This window comes from Rattus norvegicus, chromosome 5 (assembly GCF_036323735.1).
Source record: "Rattus norvegicus strain BN/NHsdMcwi chromosome 5, GRCr8, whole genome shotgun sequence".
NCBI classification, from domain to species: domain Eukaryota; kingdom Metazoa; phylum Chordata; class Mammalia; order Rodentia; family Muridae; genus Rattus; species Rattus norvegicus.
In genome coordinates this window covers 27,570,589-27,588,602 of record NC_086023.1, presented here as the reverse complement: position 1 = coordinate 27,588,602, position 18,014 = coordinate 27,570,589, and the positions used below count along the sequence as shown (strand labels likewise).

At 44.5% G+C, this 18,014-nt stretch overlaps 1 protein-coding gene across 16 annotated transcripts in view; it reads left to right on the top strand.

Moving 5' to 3' along the window:
- The window catches only part of Asph (aspartate-beta-hydroxylase), a 212,587-nt gene that overhangs the window by 22,917 nt on the left and 171,656 nt on the right, over positions 1 to 18,014 (top strand). For 5 of the 16 annotated variants that reach the window (XR_010066377.1, XM_063287527.1, XM_039109773.2 and 2 more), the window contains exons 2-4: positions 11,589 to 11,738; positions 13,248 to 13,292; positions 14,902 to 14,970. Coding sequence is in view for 15 of the 16 variants with exons in the window: in XM_063287527.1 (XP_063143597.1) it covers positions 11,589 to 11,738; positions 13,248 to 13,292; positions 14,902 to 14,970 (264 nt within the window). In the remaining variant the exon portion in view is untranslated. Of the gene's footprint in view, positions 1 to 1,802; positions 6,856 to 11,588; positions 11,739 to 13,247; positions 13,293 to 14,901; positions 14,971 to 18,014 lie in introns of those variants that run through there. The other 11 variants (XM_006237861.5, NM_001401939.1, XM_063287529.1 and 8 more) reach the window with 8 other exon arrangements.

Below are 18,014 nucleotides of genomic sequence, written 5' to 3'. Positions count from 1 at the left end.
CTCCTTAGTCTCCTCTGTTCGTGCAGCATCACTGCAAACACAGGTGAATGCTATGGTAGTGGTACTTATCGGAGGGTTCAAAAGGATAATTAGTTTTCAAATGGAAGGACAAATGGAGGAGGGGAGGAAGGGCTTGCAGGCAGATAGGCAGGCAGCCTTCTGGAAGGCTAGAAGGCAGGCCTGGGTAGCTTAATATTTCATTTTAACCTAGACTGATGGATGTGCAAACTGTTACTTGTTTTGTTTTTTTCTAGTATTCTAGCATAGGACAATCTTCCAGCCACTGTGCCTTTTCTCCATAGGCTGAGTCAAGAGAGCAAGCATAGTTTTGTTTCTGGCTGCTGAAACCCATGGAAGGGGCTGCCTATTTCCTTCCTGTTCAATCTGAGTAGCACTACAAATACATCTGAGGTGGAGCTGTGGAAATACCTTTCCCCCTGTGGAGCTGCTGTGGAACTGCTCACTAGTGAAGAGGTCAATTCTTCCGGACCTGGCTTGCTGAAACCTACCTTCTAGAGGCAGAAGAAGATTAGAAACCCATTGTCTTAAGCAGTCTAATTCCCAGTGACATGCTGATTGCTGTCAGAGCATTTAAGGAAAACCAGGAAGGCTTCCTTGAGGAGGAGTGTATTAGATAGAACAGGAAATAGTGAGGCGTGGGCAGGACAGTGACTGTGGCAGGCAGTGGCAGCATTGGAACATTTCAGGTCAGGCTGGGCAGAGAGCATGAATAGCGGTACAGATGTGTGTGTGTGTTTGTGTGTGTGTGTGTGTGTGTGTGTGTGTGTATGTGTGTGCGTGTGTGTGCGTGCGTGTGTGCGCGCGCGCGTCTAGGTTTTAAATAGTTCAGGGGAAGTGAAACAAAGCTGAGGTTTGAGCAGCTGGAGCCAGCCCAACTTTGCCCTCCTTTGTGTCTTGAAGTTTTGCTGTTTTGAGAGTAGCATAAGGATTATTAATATTTTAAAAATCTTATAACATAATCAGGTTGAAGCACGACTATAACTGTGGACAGCCGTGAAGTTACGTTGAGGTTGATAGATTAGCGGAAGAGAGCTTGGGTTTGCATGATAAGTTTTATACTTAGAAGGCAGAATGAGAGCAAACAGATTTCCCCACCCTTTTCCTTTCATAACAAACACACACCGTAAGAAAAGCCACTGAAAGAGTTGCTCAGGGGCCTGTGAAATGGGCCAGTGGATGCTTGCAAAGGACCAGAAACCATACAAGAGTGGAAGGAAAAAAAGTTATCCTTTGGCCTCCATAGTATGCTGGGCACTCTGATTTTAATTGACAAGGATACCCAGGTGCTGAGGGAGGCCACATATTTGCATAATTAGCCCTTTCCCAGTAGCCTGGTGGGGAAATAGCCTTAGGTGAACCTTCTGGAAAGGGGGCTGGGGTAAATCCCAAGTTTCTCTCTTGGAAGTGATCTGTGGCCCTGACCTTGCAGAGGGGAGGGAAGGATGTCAGAAACGTTTGTGCAGGTCAGACATTCATATAGGACACATAGGAGGCAGTTAACTGGGTTTGTAGCCAAAGGAGAGATGCGTTTTAATCCTGCGGATAGTAGCTGAAGTGAGTTGGAGACCAGTGAGCTAATTTGTCACGCTCCAAAGTCACATAGAGGAGATTGACCCAAGAAGGCGGAATGGGAAAGTGCTGGGAGCTGATGGAAATGACTGAGGAGGCTGAAGCTGAGGGAGGGAGGGAGGGAGGGAGGGAGGGAGGGAGGGAGGGAAGGAGGGAGGGAGGGAAGATAGGAAGGTGCCTCTAGGAAAGGTATTCCTACCTGGAAATCCACTGCCCCTCCGTGATTACTTTTGAAAATAGTGAATGACGTCCTTCTCCCATGCTGGATAAAGTAGAATCAATGAAACGTCTCCCCGTTCGAGCTTACAAGGGGGAACAGCCATGCCATTGAAGATTTCTTGGCCTTAATTCATTCAGAGGGCAAAGGAAGGAAGAAACATAATGGGAGAGAATCATGCTAAGAGGTCAAAGAAGATGGACCAGGAGGCTTTCCACTGACTCTGTGATACAGGATTCACTAGTGTGAGCTTGGAGATCCTGCTCTGGGGTATGCTGAAGCAGGGGCCAGTGCATAGTTTCTAAGTTGTGACTGGGAAGGTAAAGGAGACGGAAGACCTTTGCAAAGAATTGTACCTGTGCAGATTCAGTTATGAACACTGACTGCTCTTCTAGAGGACCTAGGCTCATGGCTGGTACTCAACAGACCAGTTCACAACTATCTGTAACTCTCGTCTCGGGGGATCCAAATGCCCTCTCAGTCTCTGCTGGCAACAGGCATACACACGGTGCACAGAGATGCTGGGGCAAAACGCTCACATGCATATAAACAAACAAACAAATAAATAAAGTACTCTTAAAGGATTGTACCTGTGAAGAGAGGGAAAGGCACACAGCCCACTGGCCATGGGCAGGAGCGAAAGTGGAGAGCTCCAGGGGGAAGGGCAGAAAGCTGGGAGGAGTGCTGTGGGCATGGGTGGTGTAGGCTCCCAAGACAGTTCCCTGCTCTACTTTTAGGTTCTCTCTGCAGTGAGGCTAGGAGAATCCTGAAGCTGGTAGAGTGGATTTAAGGGCAGGGAAGTTCGAAACAGGTTTTGTGGTCATTGGGAAGCTGTAATGGACCACGGCACCACTGTTGAGAGGTTGACTACGCTCCTTGGCAGGAGGAGGAACAGTACCCGTCTGAGGAGGCCTTCATGTCAGTCAGCACAGTAGCAAAAGTGGCCAGCCTGTCAGGAGAGAACCCTGTTCTCCAGCTTGGGTATGAAGAGACAGGGAAGCAGGTGGTGGGGGTGTTGCTATAATGAACACCTCAGCTAATTAAATCTGTAAAGAGGTGGAAGTTTGCCCTCATGGTTCTAGAAAGTTTGTTTCCAGGTTAGGCATTTCCATCACTCTGGGCATCTGGGGAGAGCAGCCGATCGATGGTGGAGGCACATGTTAGAGCGAGGAAAACCGAGAGGGCAGGTGGGCGCCTGCTTTTGAGGGTATGCCCCACTGACCTTCACCTCCTGTCAGCATTACACTGGAGACATGGATCGCTTAGGAGACACCACACACATTAAAAACAGCAAGCTGGGGCAGGGAGGGGGAGGTAAGGAGTTACAGAATCTGTAACTAGAAAAGAAATCAGTAACTAGACAAGCTGCAAGAACAGCTCTCTCGTGTATTCTTGTTGTGTTCTTGTCGCAGAGGTCATTTGCCATGGCTTTGCCTTGGTTACTTTGGTGGTACTCTTGGCTACTCATACTAGGTTTAGAATGACACTGCTCTCCCGTGTTTGCTGAGGTAGGATAAGTACATGGAGGGAAGCTCCTCTTTTGGGGATATGTGTGTTGGTTTAAATAACATTACTGAGAGTGGGGTGTCCTGCTGGCACCGTAGTGGACCCAAACAAGCAGAGCACTTTCAGTAGGAAGTTAGATTCTGCCAATGGCTGCCTGGAGGGCTACAGGAGTGTTTGAGCGAGAATGAAGATGTGCCTCAGACAGTGAATTAGGCCGAGGCCACAGCAAGGCACACCATAAGGGTAGGTGTTAGGCATATAGGGAGCAAGCCTTCTGGGGGTGAAGAAAAGAGGGAGAGAATCTGTGATCTTGACCCAGGGCTGGGCATTCAGTCCATTTGGTTACAGCTAAGATTGAGGCGGTGGGCAGGCCACTAAGGATGGGGCAGGAGCAGGGGTGTGCAATCACATGCGGAGAGCACTGGAGGAGCAGAGCTCTTGTTGCTTGGTTTTTGGGGGATGGGAGTGCAAGGAACTGATAGTCTTGCAGTTGGTCCAAACAGCTGCTTTTTCCTTGAGACTGAGACTCCCAGGGCTTATGTAGCACTGCTCACTTATTCGTTTGCATACATTATCGTGCCATCATACACAGTCATGGCATCTCTGTGACGTTCTAGGACTTGGGTACAGTGTGTGCTCACCAAACCCAGCCTTCAAATCCCTGCTTCCCAGTGGCTGCTGTTCAGTTTCTCTTCCATGTGGAGGATCTCAGCAGCTCGTGTGTTCCCCCTGACCAACATCCAACCCCTGGGATCTTACGTGTGCTCCGGGGAAACCTCTACAGACCTTCAGGAAGGCCAGCTTGGGAGGAAGAGATTAAGAAGCCCCAGGCTATCCTTCCGTGTATCGCTGCTGCAGATACTGAGTGGCTGGGGACCAAGGCCAGCACTGGCTGGAGAGGGCTCTAGATTTTCACGGGGCAGGTGTTCGGAGACAGTGCAGCTGGTGGCTCAGGTGATGTAGGTCTTGGCTCTTGTGGTCTCAGGTCATAGCAGGTTGATATTAATAGGCTGTGAGTTCACATTACAGGTCTGTTCCCTGCCTGTACCCAGGGCTGGTTCTTAGTCCCAGCAGCTGCTACTTTGATAGTGACTGTCGTCTGCTGCGGTGTTGATTTGCCACATACAAATCCCGTTTATTATTTTTTTAAAAGAACTTTTAGATGAATTCTTTCTATCAAAAAAGTTTACAGGCAATTTCTTGGAATTCAGAATTTACTTTCCCTACAATGAGCATGGGAATGATTTAAATCGGTGTCTCAGAGCCATTTTCTCCGTTTATCCCACTGCACAGGTGGTCTGTCACCTTTGTGAAATTAGGCAAGAAAGACATCTTATAACAATGCTTATTTAACTATTGCATATAGAAGAACGAACGGGTTAACTCTTAGTTATGTTTTCCTTTTGATGCATCAAAACACCACAACTCACCAAAAAGGCTTATTTGGCTTACACTTCCGGATCATAAGGCATCACTGGAGGAAGTCATGAAGGGCAGGAACTCACTTATGGAGGGCAGGAAGTCACTGACCGCAGGGGCCTGAAGGCAGGAGCTCACACAGAGACCATGGAGGGGTGCTGCTTACTGGCTTGCCCATTGTGGCTTGCTCAACCTGCTTTCTTATAGAACCCAGGATCATCAGCCTAGGAGTGACTCCGCCCACAATGGGCTGGGTCCTCCTCCATCAATCACTAATTAAAAGAATGCCCTACAGGCTTGCCTACAGATTGATTTTATGGAGGCATTCTCTCAGTTGAAGCTCCCTCCTCTCGGATGACTTTAGCTTGTATGACATTGATGTAAAACTCTGCAGCACGTTAACAATAGTGTATATATGGTGGCGGTTAAGATTAGTACCCCAGGGAGTAACCAGCTCTGTACTGAAGAAGCCCAAGGCTTACATTAACCCTAATTTAATGGCCATGATTCTTTAATGAATCGGCTACTGTCTTGTAACTTTTAACAAGGTTTGCCCGACACAGGCTGGCCAAGAGCTAAGGAGCATGTCGGCACTTGTGTTGGGGATACCTGGGCTTATTAAGAACTGAGAGCACGCAAGCAGATTTTTTTTGTAAGGTTCTGATTGAGTCTGGAAAACGTGGGGTGTGGATGGTTTCAGCAAGAACTTGAACGCCTGGTGTGTGTCAATATATCTCGTAAGCAGAAAACCGATCTCCTGACATGTGCTGACTCCCTGGGAGGATGGAGAAGCTGATAAGCCCTATCCCCCTTTCAGATTCATACCAGGCCACCGAAGTGTGGCCACTCTGTGAGTCAGCTCTGGTCCTGTGGTCCCACAACATGGCCCTTACACCCTCAGACAAAGCTTCCAGAACATTCACTTATAATATATTACAATAGTATAAAACGTCGTATAATGATTGCATAATCATATCATATTATATTCGCAATATTAGTTACCTGAAAGTCATCTTTAACTCCAGCTTTGAAAAACAAGACACGAGTTGTTTTTTCAGTTGTCTCTGATACATTCTTCGCCCTGTCTCATATCTGGACTATCAGATTTTAAGTTACTGACTTCTCTTCAGAATGTTTAAATGTTTTGTTTGCTTATGAATACATAAGAAATATAAAGACGGAGAGGCAGCTTTGAAAAGTTGCTGCTTGCTCTAGATTCCCCTTGCTCTAAATTAATTTCACGTATTAATTAGAGCTTGAACGAAGTCTATGAACTGCTAATCTTAGAATAGTGAAAAAATGGTATTAAAATTGGGCCAGTTTCATTTCCCAGAAGGGAACCCTTAGATGTGGGATTGTATAATCTCTGTCCAGGACCCGTTTTGAGGAACTTTTCCTTTCTTCTTAACCTTCCAGTCATCCCCCCTCCTCTTTCTTTCCTTCAGTGGCCCCCAGGCCTCTCCTGTCTTCTGATGAAATGTTTTCCTGCCCTGTCTTTAATTTTGCTGTTGGAAGGACTGCTCCTGAGGTGATAATGCTGTGTATCAGGATTCCAGAGAATTCATTAGCTTCTTCTCATTTATCACTTGTCTTCCTTTTAGCAAACTGGATAACTAGTGTTGCAGTCTCTTGATTAAAATTCTGAAGGGTCAAATCATGCTGGCTCTGGGCTTGGGGCCACATGTGGGCTCCTTTAATTACAGAGGATTTGGTGTTGACGCTGAGGCCCTCGAAGCCTGTTCGGAAGAAACTCAAACTGGTGGGACAATTTGTTTCCTTGTGCACCCTGTCCGGCTGCTTCATCGTTCAGATGCTGGAGTTAGAAGAGGTAGGGACCAACCAAGCAGGGCATCTATCCCGAGTGGGAAGGGCCACAGGATCCTCAGGAGTGCACTCAGCCTGAGCGATTTAGCAGCATGTGGCCATGGGGAAGTGGTCTCTAAAAATAGCTGGTGAGCTGGAGTCAGGTCCAGTTTAGCACTGGATCCCTTGTCCTGGCAATACTGGTAGCCACGGTTCTTACAGGGAAGAACGGCTTGCTGGGTGCCCCGGGGCACCTTAGTTTTTCCCCTTCTGTGTATTTTGTTCATGGATTGAAGAAATCAAAATGGCTGAAGATAAAGGTATATTTCTGTTGTTTGGCATAAAAGGGGGCCTGGACCTAGCTGCCAGCTTCTTACCTCATTTCAGCGCCACTACTCCGTTCAGAAGCTTTTGGCTAAGTGCTTTGTGCCTTCTGCATTTTCTGTCCTGAATTTCTGGAGAGATCGACTGTCCACAGTAGCTAAGTTTTCATGAATTAATCTGTCTTTAATCTGAACAGGCGTTGGTGTCCTAATTTAAGCTGTCTTTTATTATAGTCTACTACTGTAAACCACATTTTACAAACGCCCATCGTCTGCTATGTCTGTTACAATGAACCTAGAGAATTCTGTGTTTCAGATTTCATAGAAAAGGACGGGGGAACTTAAGGGCTATGTAAGTCTAGTCTTGTATCATGAGCATGCCTGGCTGGAGCATGCTTCCTTATATGGAAATTGACCTACTTCATGGGCAGCAGAGGGTAAATGAAAAACAAGGTAGAAGACATTAGGATTTTGACTCTTTAAGTGGATACTTTCGTTCCCTTAATGTGTTGAATTTACTTCCTTGTGTATGTATCTTCCATTTTCTTTATAATCAAAGGTTGCCTTTTGTTTGTGAAAGCATCTGTTAGGATGCTTTCCATATCAGGAATTGTTGTTTTACTCTTTTAGATGCTCTGTTTAGGGTCAGTGTGAAATGCCAGGCACAATGGTCACTGACAGTTGTCTGTGGATCGTTTGTAGTCTACTTAATGGCAGGTGAATTACTTGACCCCTCTGTTTACTCTTTCCTCAACCAACACACAGTGGCCCTTTGTCCCTAGCCCAGACTTCATTTTGGAGTCTTCTCTTCTGATTGTTGGAACTCTTGTTCTCCGTAGTAATATTCTGTCCAGTTCATGCGTGAACGTTTTCTAATGTGGGTGTCATTTGGATGAAGCAGCTCGGGCAAAAATGAATCTCATTGAGAATAGGACCCCCGTTGAAGGAATCAGAGAAAGAACTGAAAGAGCTTGAAGGGGCCCGAGACCCCAAAAGTACAACAATGCCAAGCAACCAGAGCTTCCAGGGACTAAGCCACTACCTAAAGACTATACATGGACTGACCCTGGACTCTGACCTCATAGGTAGCAATGAATAGCCTAGTAAGAGCACCAGTGGAAGGGGAAGCCCTGAGTCCTGCTAAGACTGAACCCCCAGTGAACTAGTCTATGGGGGGAGGGCGGCAATGGGGGGAGGGTTGGGAGGGGAACACCCATAAGGAAGGGGAGGGGGGAGGGGGATGTTTGCCCGGAAACCGGGAAAGGGAATAACACTCGAAATGTATATAAGAAATACTCAAGTTAATAAAAATAAATAAAAAAAAATGAATCTCATTCCACTTTCATGTCAGAAAATGAATTGCTGTGGTCTTAACGCTGCGAAACCCCGGTGACCAGTCCCTAGGACCGTCGTTTGGATCTAGAGTCAGAGAACAAGATGTGACTGACTCAGACTTATTTTAATCTGAGAAAATAGCATCAACCGCTGGTTGTTCTTCCAGAATGTTTTTGTGGTGACGTCCCGGTTTTGAGTTTGTTGGTGGAGTTTGAAGCCCTTGGGAAGCATTGGCCTTACCACACTTCTCTTGAGTCAGGAAAGCGAATCTGCCCCTGGGAACTAAGCACAGCACATTTACAATGGGACAGGCCAAGCACGTGTTGTATGCTCTGGGAAGGGGCTCTTAAAGGACGTCTGGATCCGTAATGCATGCTTCGCCCTCCTCGTGAGCATGTTTAAAGGAAAGACTTGGAAGTGCCGATAGAAAGATGCTTCTACGACTTAATGCTTTCATCCTTAGTGGGTTATTAATAGTAATAAGGTTAATGATGCTGGCATAACACACTGATTGACATTGTAAAGGGATAAAGTATTTTTAACAATTTGCTATTTTAGCTAATGAGGGGCAGTAGGAAAAGATGGTGTCTGTCAGAGTGTCCAAGAACAGATAAGACAAGGCCCCAGTTTATTGTAGTTTTATCATTGATTTTTAATGGATGTTTCCGTTTGAGGTGCATTTTACCTTGAAGAGAGGTTTATTTTTGCTTTTTAGTGATGGGTCTGTGCACATGAGTTCAGGTTCACACCGAGGCTGGCGACCTTGGAATCCTCTGGAGCTGGAGTTACAGGTTGTACAGTCGTAAGCCACTCGTGTGAGTGCTGGGAAATGAACACAAGAGCGGTGCACGCTCTTGATCAGCGAGCCGTCTCTCCAGCATCTTCTTATTTCTGTGTTATATAAAATTAAGAAGGGCCCTTTCCATATGGCTTTGGGAAGATGTCTTCGTGTCTATAAAAGCGTAGTAAACTAAACACCGAACAGTGCTACTGAGGGTGCCCTCCTGCCCCGTAGATCTTTGCCATCTCCTCCCTTACTTTGAAAAATCCCACTGATAGCTTATTTTAATCATTAATAATGATTTAATGATCATTTAATGATTTATATGATTGTTTACGGCATATAAAAATATTGGAAACCATGTTCCCCTTACAATAAAACATCTTATCTCACCATAATTTTATACACTTAGTTACAGGAATATACTTACGTATACACATGTATACACATTGTGCACGCACGCTAAGATTGAGCTATTTTTTTATCTCCTGAATATTTAATCTCCTAATGGGTTTAAAACATGAATATTCTTGGGATTGAAACAAGGGCTCAGTTGTTAAAGCCATAGGGTGCTCTTGCAGAAGACTTGGGTTCGGTGTCAGAACCCACGTAGTTAGCCTACGACCTGTCATGGCTCCAGTTCCGATGGCCTCTTCTGCCTTTAACAGGCACCAGGCACTCATATGATACACAGATGTACATGCAGACAAAATACTCACACGCATAAAATAAATCTAAGAAAAGGATATCCTTTTAACAAACAGGGTTTCAGCTTTCTTTGTGAGCCATTCATTGGAATCATTTTGTTGCTTCAGTGTTCTCTTAGAGGCCTGTCTAGAGGTAGAAGGCAGGTTCTAAGAGCTGATAGAGCTGCAAGTCGTGAAGGTCAGTCCTCATTAGGCACAGAGGTCACTTTCTGAGCTCTGCCCAGTGTGCAGTGCTGAAGTGGGTGAACGCCTTCCTCTTTGCCCTCTAATAGATGATGATTGAGAATCCAGGGGTTCCCAGGCGGGCAGTGCCCATGCAAGAGATGCATAGGGACATTTGGGGGAATGATCCTGGGACCCATCTGCCTTTGGGTGGGGGGAATTCAGCATGTTGGATGTCGTGCCACACAAGGGAGAGTTGTACAGAAAAGGCAATGTCCTGCTTAAGCTTCTAGAAACACCTTCAGCGGAAATGTGAGCAAGTTGCCCTGAGGGCCCCATGTATGTAGCAATGCTTATGCCAGCGCTGTGGGAAGAGCCCACCATGCCACACATAACAGGCATCATCGTCCTTCTGTGATGGTAGGATGGAGAATGGTTTCCTTTTCCCAGATGCCCTTTGGGGATAGGATACAACCTTCTTAAGTATATATATTTATATATATATAATCTGGGAATATAATATTCTTTTAAAAGAGAAATTTGCATATGATGCTCACTTTTTAAAAAAGTATTGACTTTTTTGCAGTGACCAGTGACTTCTGTTTATTTAACCACTAGGAGAATATTTCTGGAAGATTATATGGCACATAAAACAGCAAGCGTGATAAACGACACTTGGTGAACAGCAGTTTACAGAGCTGTTTCCTGCATTGAGGCCAGTTGGCAAGGCCTGTTTCCTGCCTCCCCACGCCCTACTGGATCTCCTGGAGGAGGGAGGTGGAACTGGGCTGGGTTGCTTCTTTTTGTCTGTGATTCATGTTTCTGTACCTCCTCTCTCTCTCTCACCTTCCCCAATATTGCATAATTTTAGAGGAGATTGTTTTCTCCTGTGGCAGTTAATACAATTCAGGCCGTGCACAATGTGAATAGGATACGGAAAAGGATCAATATGCGTCTCTGATTTCATTGTTAGCTGGTACTCACTGAACTTCAAGGGTTCTTAGGGTGGGTCTTTCATCCTGTCTTGGCAAGAGATATTGCTTCGTAAGAAAATAGCAACTCGCCAGCACCAGGAAAAGGCAGCAACCAGTTTAGGAGCTGGCAGAGCCACACCAGGAAGATCAGCATGGACATTAAGGGATTAGAGCGCCATATAGGACAGAAAGCTACAGAAGTGGAAGTGTCCGGGCCACTTGTTAAAGACTTGGATGTCATAACAAAATGAAAACTGAACAGCGTTGGCTAGTTGGAAACTTAAATTTTGGATAATGCAAGAGAACAGTGAGAGATATCAAGTTGGGGCCAGTATTTTCCTTGGTCCAGGAAGGCAAGAACCTGAAGTTTCAGGAAGGCTTATGACATACCAGTGTTTGCTAATTAGCACCTGAGGCAGGGCTTGGGGCCATTTGGACACAGAAAGTGTTGCCATGTTGACAAAGGACATGGAAGGGATGTATGTGCTCTGTCATATTTAAAAAAAAAAAAAGCATAGCCCATCAGGAGTTTGCTTGTGTTCAAAATTAAGATTATTTAAACGTGGTAATTGAGTAGATTGAGTAGGCAGAAGCTTCATTGTGTTCGGAGTCATTATTTTATGTAGTGCACTTTGAGAATTTAAATAAAACTTGTTTCTGAAATGATTTATCAAATTAGTGTCAAAATATATGAGCGGGGAGGAAAGTGGCATTCGGCCCAGTGTCTTCTTTCCCTGTGATGACGCCTGATGCTTTTCTTTCTCCAAACAGAGGCAAAGCACGGAGGACACAAGAATGGGCGGAGAGGAGGAATTTCCGGAGGGTCCTTTTTCACGTGGTTCATGGTCATTGCGTTGCTGGGCGTCTGGACATCGGTGGCCGTCGTGTGGTTTGACCTCGTTGATTATGAGGAAGTTCTAGGTAAGAATCAGGGTATGCTCTCCCTAGTGAGTTTGTCAGAGTGAAATGATAGCCCTTGGTAACCCAAGGCTTGGTCTCTCCTCTCTTCTGTGATTACCAACTGTAGGTGCCCATCGAGTCTTAAAAAACTGAAAGCAAAGGGCCGCCCTGGGCAGTGACCCGAATCTTGAAGGTTTCCATGTAGGCTCTCTGTTTATTGTGATATGTGGACGATTCCATCAAAGCAAGCTTTGCTAAATTCATTTTCACTATTTTCTGCACTCTTTGTTTTCTGTTCAATTTTATTACGAGTTTTAGAAAATTCTAGGCAATGAACTGATTCCTTTAGTGGGCATAGATCTGAAATACCATCTTATTCTATGACCCAGGTTGGCCTGAAACCTCCAGTGGCTTCCAGTGTTAGGATTACAGATGAGAGCTGTCATGGTTGACTTGCAAACCCTTTCTTTAGAGAGGATTTTCAAGAAACACCTAGCAGTGTATGTCTGTTGAGATAGGAGCCTGTGTGCGCATGGCTGTGTAGGTGCTGGGGTGGACCGTTTGGTCAGGTAGGGCGTCTCCAAGCTCACGTGAGGACGTCGCTGGGGGTACTTCTGGTAGTATTTCCTGTTCTCTTTCATATAATCACTAAAGCTTTAAGCTTTTTATTTATGTAGCTGTGTGAGTGCATGCGTGTGGGTGCCCACTGAGGTCACAGTAGGGCAGTGGATCCCTTGGGGCTACCATGAGTCACCTGATATGGGTTCCGGGACCTGAAGCTAGGGTTTTCTGGAAGAACAGAAGTGCTCTCAGCTGCTGAGCCATTTAACCAGCCACACTAAAGTTTTAAAAAATGATTTGTTTTATTTTAACCACTTTTTTAAAAAAAATGGAGAGCAATCACATAAGTTAAATATTGTAAACACTTGAAAATCTAAAATTCATTTTTTTGGTGTATTCACAATTTTACACCACCATCATCATCTAATTTAGAGCGTTTCTATGATACACTCTTTCCCTTACAGGTCCCTTTGACTTGCCGTGATTGTTTTGGGTGTTCTGAGTATAGCATATACATGCGTGTCTGCAAGGTCCAGAGTAATACTCAGTCATATGGGTACAGCACACTCTGCTTAGCTAAAAACCAGTGATGAGAGTTACTTGTTTTCACTGTTGGGCAATTACGAAGTATGGCCGTCCCCTTTAATGATTCAGTTAAGGACACCGACAGGCCAGTAGGGAAACGATGTGGTTGCCGATTTCCTGTCGAAGACCTGCCCCCTTCGAGTAGACCTCTCAAGCAGTCACAGAGGAGAACAGAGGAGAACACAATATGCTTATGTAGAACTTGTCACTCACCAGTGTTTTCCCCTCTTACTGCTTTAAGGGAAGTGGTTCCAAATAGATAGGTTAAAAAATTTTGGTTTATCATAAAGAAAAGTGTATGATTTCATTAGCGTACAGCATTGCTAGGTGACGGGTGAACTTCTATTGATAAATAACGATTTTCATGTTTTTGTATGCATGCAGCCAAAGCGAAGGACTTCCGTTATAACTTATCAGAGGTACTGCAAGGTAGGCTACTGGAGATGCAATCTAAGTGCTTTTGCATCTGTCTCCAAGACCTCACCCTTACCTCCTAACCGTCATCTACCCCAGGAACGTAAATGGTTGGACCAGTCTCCCCTTGTAAGGTTCTCAGGAAGGTGTGGCCTGCTGTCTTTACAATGGTATTAAAGCACCGTGCTATTGATAGCCTTGAATTACAGGTTATCACTTTGGTTTTCTTAACAGTAAGGATCCCGTTTTCATCCCGACTTTCCTCTCAGTTTTCTTGTGTGTGTACTAAGTTGGACAAAATTAGAGTCAGGGATCTGGGAATTTTGCTCTGCACCAAAATTCCTGCTGCAATTATACTTCGGATTAAAGAACTGGAAACTATTTTTTTTTTTTTTGCTGTTCATTTTTCATAAGAATGCTATACTTTTGCTCTTTAAAATATTGCTGTGCACTACGATTTCTATCCCCCATAGTTCTTGTCCAGTGATGAGTTATAAACCATGTTGATTTTAGAATAATTTTTAGGGTGTAGACTGTATAAGACTCACTTGTTGAAGTTCGGTTTGCTTCTTTCTCCTAGCCCCATGCTCTTAGAAATAAGACTAGACTTAAAATGTATTTACAGACACCTTTGCCATACAGGTAGGCTTTTCTCTGATTAGCTCATAATTTAAAATAACCCATTCTAATCTGTGTTCTGCCACGTGGCTGGCTACCTGTGCTCAGGTACTATGCGTCTGTCACATCTTCTGTGCCTGGCCTTATCCCAGAATCCTTTCTGCCTCCCAGATGTCCCACCTCCTTTTTCGTGCCTAAGCTATAGGCCATGAGTTTTATTATTGACAGGTGCCACATCCATACAGACACGAGATATTTTCTCTAAGTCATTTGAAATGCTAAACCTGTAGAGAACACCCTGAAAGCATTGGTCATGAACAGCCATTGTTGAGTGAGTTGAACCTGACTTCCTTTTCTACCCTTAAGCAATGGACGTCTGGTGCCAACAGCATTTTTAAATAGATAACTCCGTTCTTCTTCAGCATTTCAGGAAGCCCCCAGTTTCACCTACTTTACCTCCAGAATCGACCACTCCACTTCAAGTAGAGGAGTGCTTTCTTGAAATTATTGTTAAATGTCAGACTAGACATGTTTCACTCTGTGAAGTACTTATGCTTTCACTTGATTTACTAATATTTGATTTTTATTTGAAGCTTGAGTCGCATAGATTGTTGATAGTTCAGCGAAGTTTTATATCTCAAAAGCATCAAATTATATACATTGTTAGACTGTTAGAAATGGGCTATTCTTCTTGTATATGTAAATTAAGGTATTTATGTAAAGTATTTTGGGGAGAATAGTAAAATTGCTGTGAAGTGATAGAATCAGAATCTTCCTGAATTGTTAGGGAAAACCTCTTACTCAGAGTTTCGTTAGCCGTATACTCCCTGAGTCTGTAGATGCCTGCCTGGTAGCTTTGATGATGTATTCTTCCAGTCTGGCTTTGCAGCTGTGAAAGGAGAGGACTCATGATATTTATGGTGTCTAAAACTGGCAGCAAGAGACCGATACTTATTAAATTTGTTTTCTCTCTGTTCCTGTGTCTGTCATTTCTCTCCTGTTGTAGGAAAGCTAGGAGTCTATGACGCAGATGGTGATGGGGACTTCGATGTGGATGATGCCAAGGTTTTATTAGGCAAGTACCCTGCTTCCTCTCTTTTGTTAGAAGGACTTAGATAATGAAGTCAAAAGAATATTTTTGCTCTGATAATTATCTTCAGCAAGTGTAAACATTTCTATTTATCGATTTGTTCATTCATTTATTTATTTATATCCCAACTGCTGCCCTCCCGGTTCCCCTTCACAGAGTCCCTTCCTTCCCCCTCCCTCCAATTCACTTCTGAGAGGGTGGGGACCCTCTGGGTATCCCTCTGCCCTGGCACATCAAGTCTCTGTAGGAATAGGCACATACTTTTCCCCTGAGGCAGAACAAGGCATCCCTCTGCTACATGTGTGGGGCCTCCATCCAGCCCATGTATGCTCAGTCTCTGAGGGCTCCCAGGAATCCAGCTTAGTTGATCCTGTTGATCTTCCCATGTGGATGCCATCTCCTTAAGGGCCTTCAATTCTTCCCCTAACTCTTCCACAGGGATCCCCTGCCTCCATCCAATATTTGGTTATAAGTATCTGCATCTGTCTCTGTCGGCTGCTGGTAGAGCCTGTCAGTGAACAGTTATGCTAGGCTTCTGTTTGTAAGCCTAACAGAGTATCATTCACAGCATCAGGGATTGGAGCCTGCATTAGGATGAGCCTCAAGTTGGGCCCTTGTTGGTTGGCCATTCCTTTAGTCTCTGCTCCACCTTGGTCCCTGCATTTCTTTTAGACAGGACAGATTTTGCATTGAAAATTTTGTGTGTGTTGCTGCCCTTATCTCTCCACTGGGGCTCATGTCTGTCTACAGGATGTGGCCTTTTCAGGTTCAGTATCCCCACTGTTGGGCATCTCAGCTAAGGTCACCTGCATTGAGTCCTGGGAGCCTCCCCCATTCGCAGGTCTCTGGGACGTCTTAGAGATTCCTCTACCGCTACTCCCAACCTCCGTACCGCCCCCCTCCTCCCAACCCCTGTGCCTGGCAGCTGCAGATTTCCATTCATTCTCCTGGCCTTTCAGGGGTAGGAACTGTGAACATTTTATGGAAGATATTTTGCAACTTAATATTTCATTTTTATTGATATGCTAAAGGAGCACTTTTCCATTGTGGCTTTTCAAATCGCTCTTACAAGAGCATGTAGCTCTTAACACATCAAATTTTAATAATTGTAGCTTCATTTGTGTTTCCAGATTTAAGCACTTTATATTCTGAACTTAATGTTTAGAGATAGAATGTCCTCATGTGTTTTCAAATGAAGAACTGATTTTTTTTTAAAGTACCATTTGGTATGATTTATTCTGACTATAAGATGTAAATGTCTCCCTTTCAAATACTGATTAGGGCCAGCTTTACTTACCATTCATAAGACCAAATGAGGACCGCATGTTCAGTGGGATATGACTGTAGACGACACTGTACATTTCTCAAGGTTTACATAGGTTAGTTTTGAAATAAAACCGTGGCAGTAAATAATCTTTAATGTCCTGGTTGTAGCTAATTTTCACATTAAAATGTGAACCTAGCGGTTTTTAATCACATTTTTCTGCTTTGACAGTCATGGATTCCTCTCTGTAATTTTGCTACCAGCTAGGTTTCTCTTGGAATAAAGATTGGTATTTCCTCATTGCTTTAAAATATTGTCTTAGTATTTTAAACAGAAAGGACAGTGCCAATTTGAATATGCAAATTTTGTGTACTGTGGCCTGTTATTTCTGGTTTTAGGCAGCTCACTTCCTTTTCCTTAGTATGAAGCAGATACGTACTAAAGCTTTATAGCAAGTGATTTAGCAAAGCAGTAGTTCTGGCCTGATATTATCTATGCACTGAGTTTAATAACCTGCTAAAGAAACCATTTTTGTGAATTTGTGATTATGAAGGAATAGGAAGGTACTGTAGCAGGTAAGCAGTTTTGCATAGTTAGACCTTACTTCCTTTCAAACAAATTCTGCATGGGAAACAGTTTTAGCTGTAATTCAGCTTCTGATTTAGCCCTGCCCTGGGGTGTGTTTTTCCCTCTTGCACGGTGGGAGGCAGTCATTTACAGTTGGAAGTCCACTGTACCACTTTCATGATATCTCTTGATCTAGTGGTGATGGCATCCTGACTGTAATTTTATCATTTTTCTATCTTAGAGTTTCAGTACCTACATTAAATCCTCAGGTGACCGTAGTTTTAGGCAATTGAAAGAAATAAAGTCATGAGCAACTTAATCCGTTAGGAGGATGGCGTTTTTCTTGCTGTAACTGGTGTTCCTGATGCAAGATGCTACTGTAAGTGAATTCTGAATAGTAGAGCTTTTAAAGGATAACACACACGCACACACACGCACCAGGCTAGTTAACTGTAACACTGAGAATGGCTGTCTGCAGTAGACACAAACAGTGTGAGCAGCCCAGTTTGCTCCTTTTATTCCACCTCTGCGCCAGGAGCCGAGTCTTGGGGGGAGGGAGAGCTCTGAACGAGCCACTCTGTGAGCAGCTGTCAGTATGTACTTGCGTTATGACTTTGATGAAGAACTGCCAGGTCCAATGACACCTGTCCCCAGGCACTGCAAGGTCTTTTTCCTCTGCACCCGGTACACTTCAGCTCTCCCCGACTAGGATGGCTGGGTTCTTTCCTCCAGCATGAGGTGACTAAAGCCTAGCTGTGCCTCAGTTATATGCAGGCGCTGGGACAGAGTTGGGGTGCTCCTTGTGGTGGGGGAGAAGCTACAGAGCATGCCCCACGAAGGCACCAACCCTTGCTTTCTGTGCTGCTGGGGTGAGACCTGGGCTCTAAGAGCATAGTTTTAGGTAAAGGCAGGAAGCAAGGTAATGGAGGGAGGAGGACAGAGATGACCAAGAGGCACAGTAATTAATGTTCGTGTCAAATGTCCACAGACCTGGCGTATGCCATAGTTTTTAACCCCTTGGCCTTTGAAGTCTAACTCTAAATCATACTAATTTGTGGAAAGTCTACAGACACGGTGCTTTTTTTCCACCTATTAAGGCTTTCCTCAACACCAATAGCTGTTACTGATTCCATCCGTTCACAGTCTCCCAGTGTACTTTGAAAATGTACCAATCGTGTCCTTGGATGTAGACTTTCTT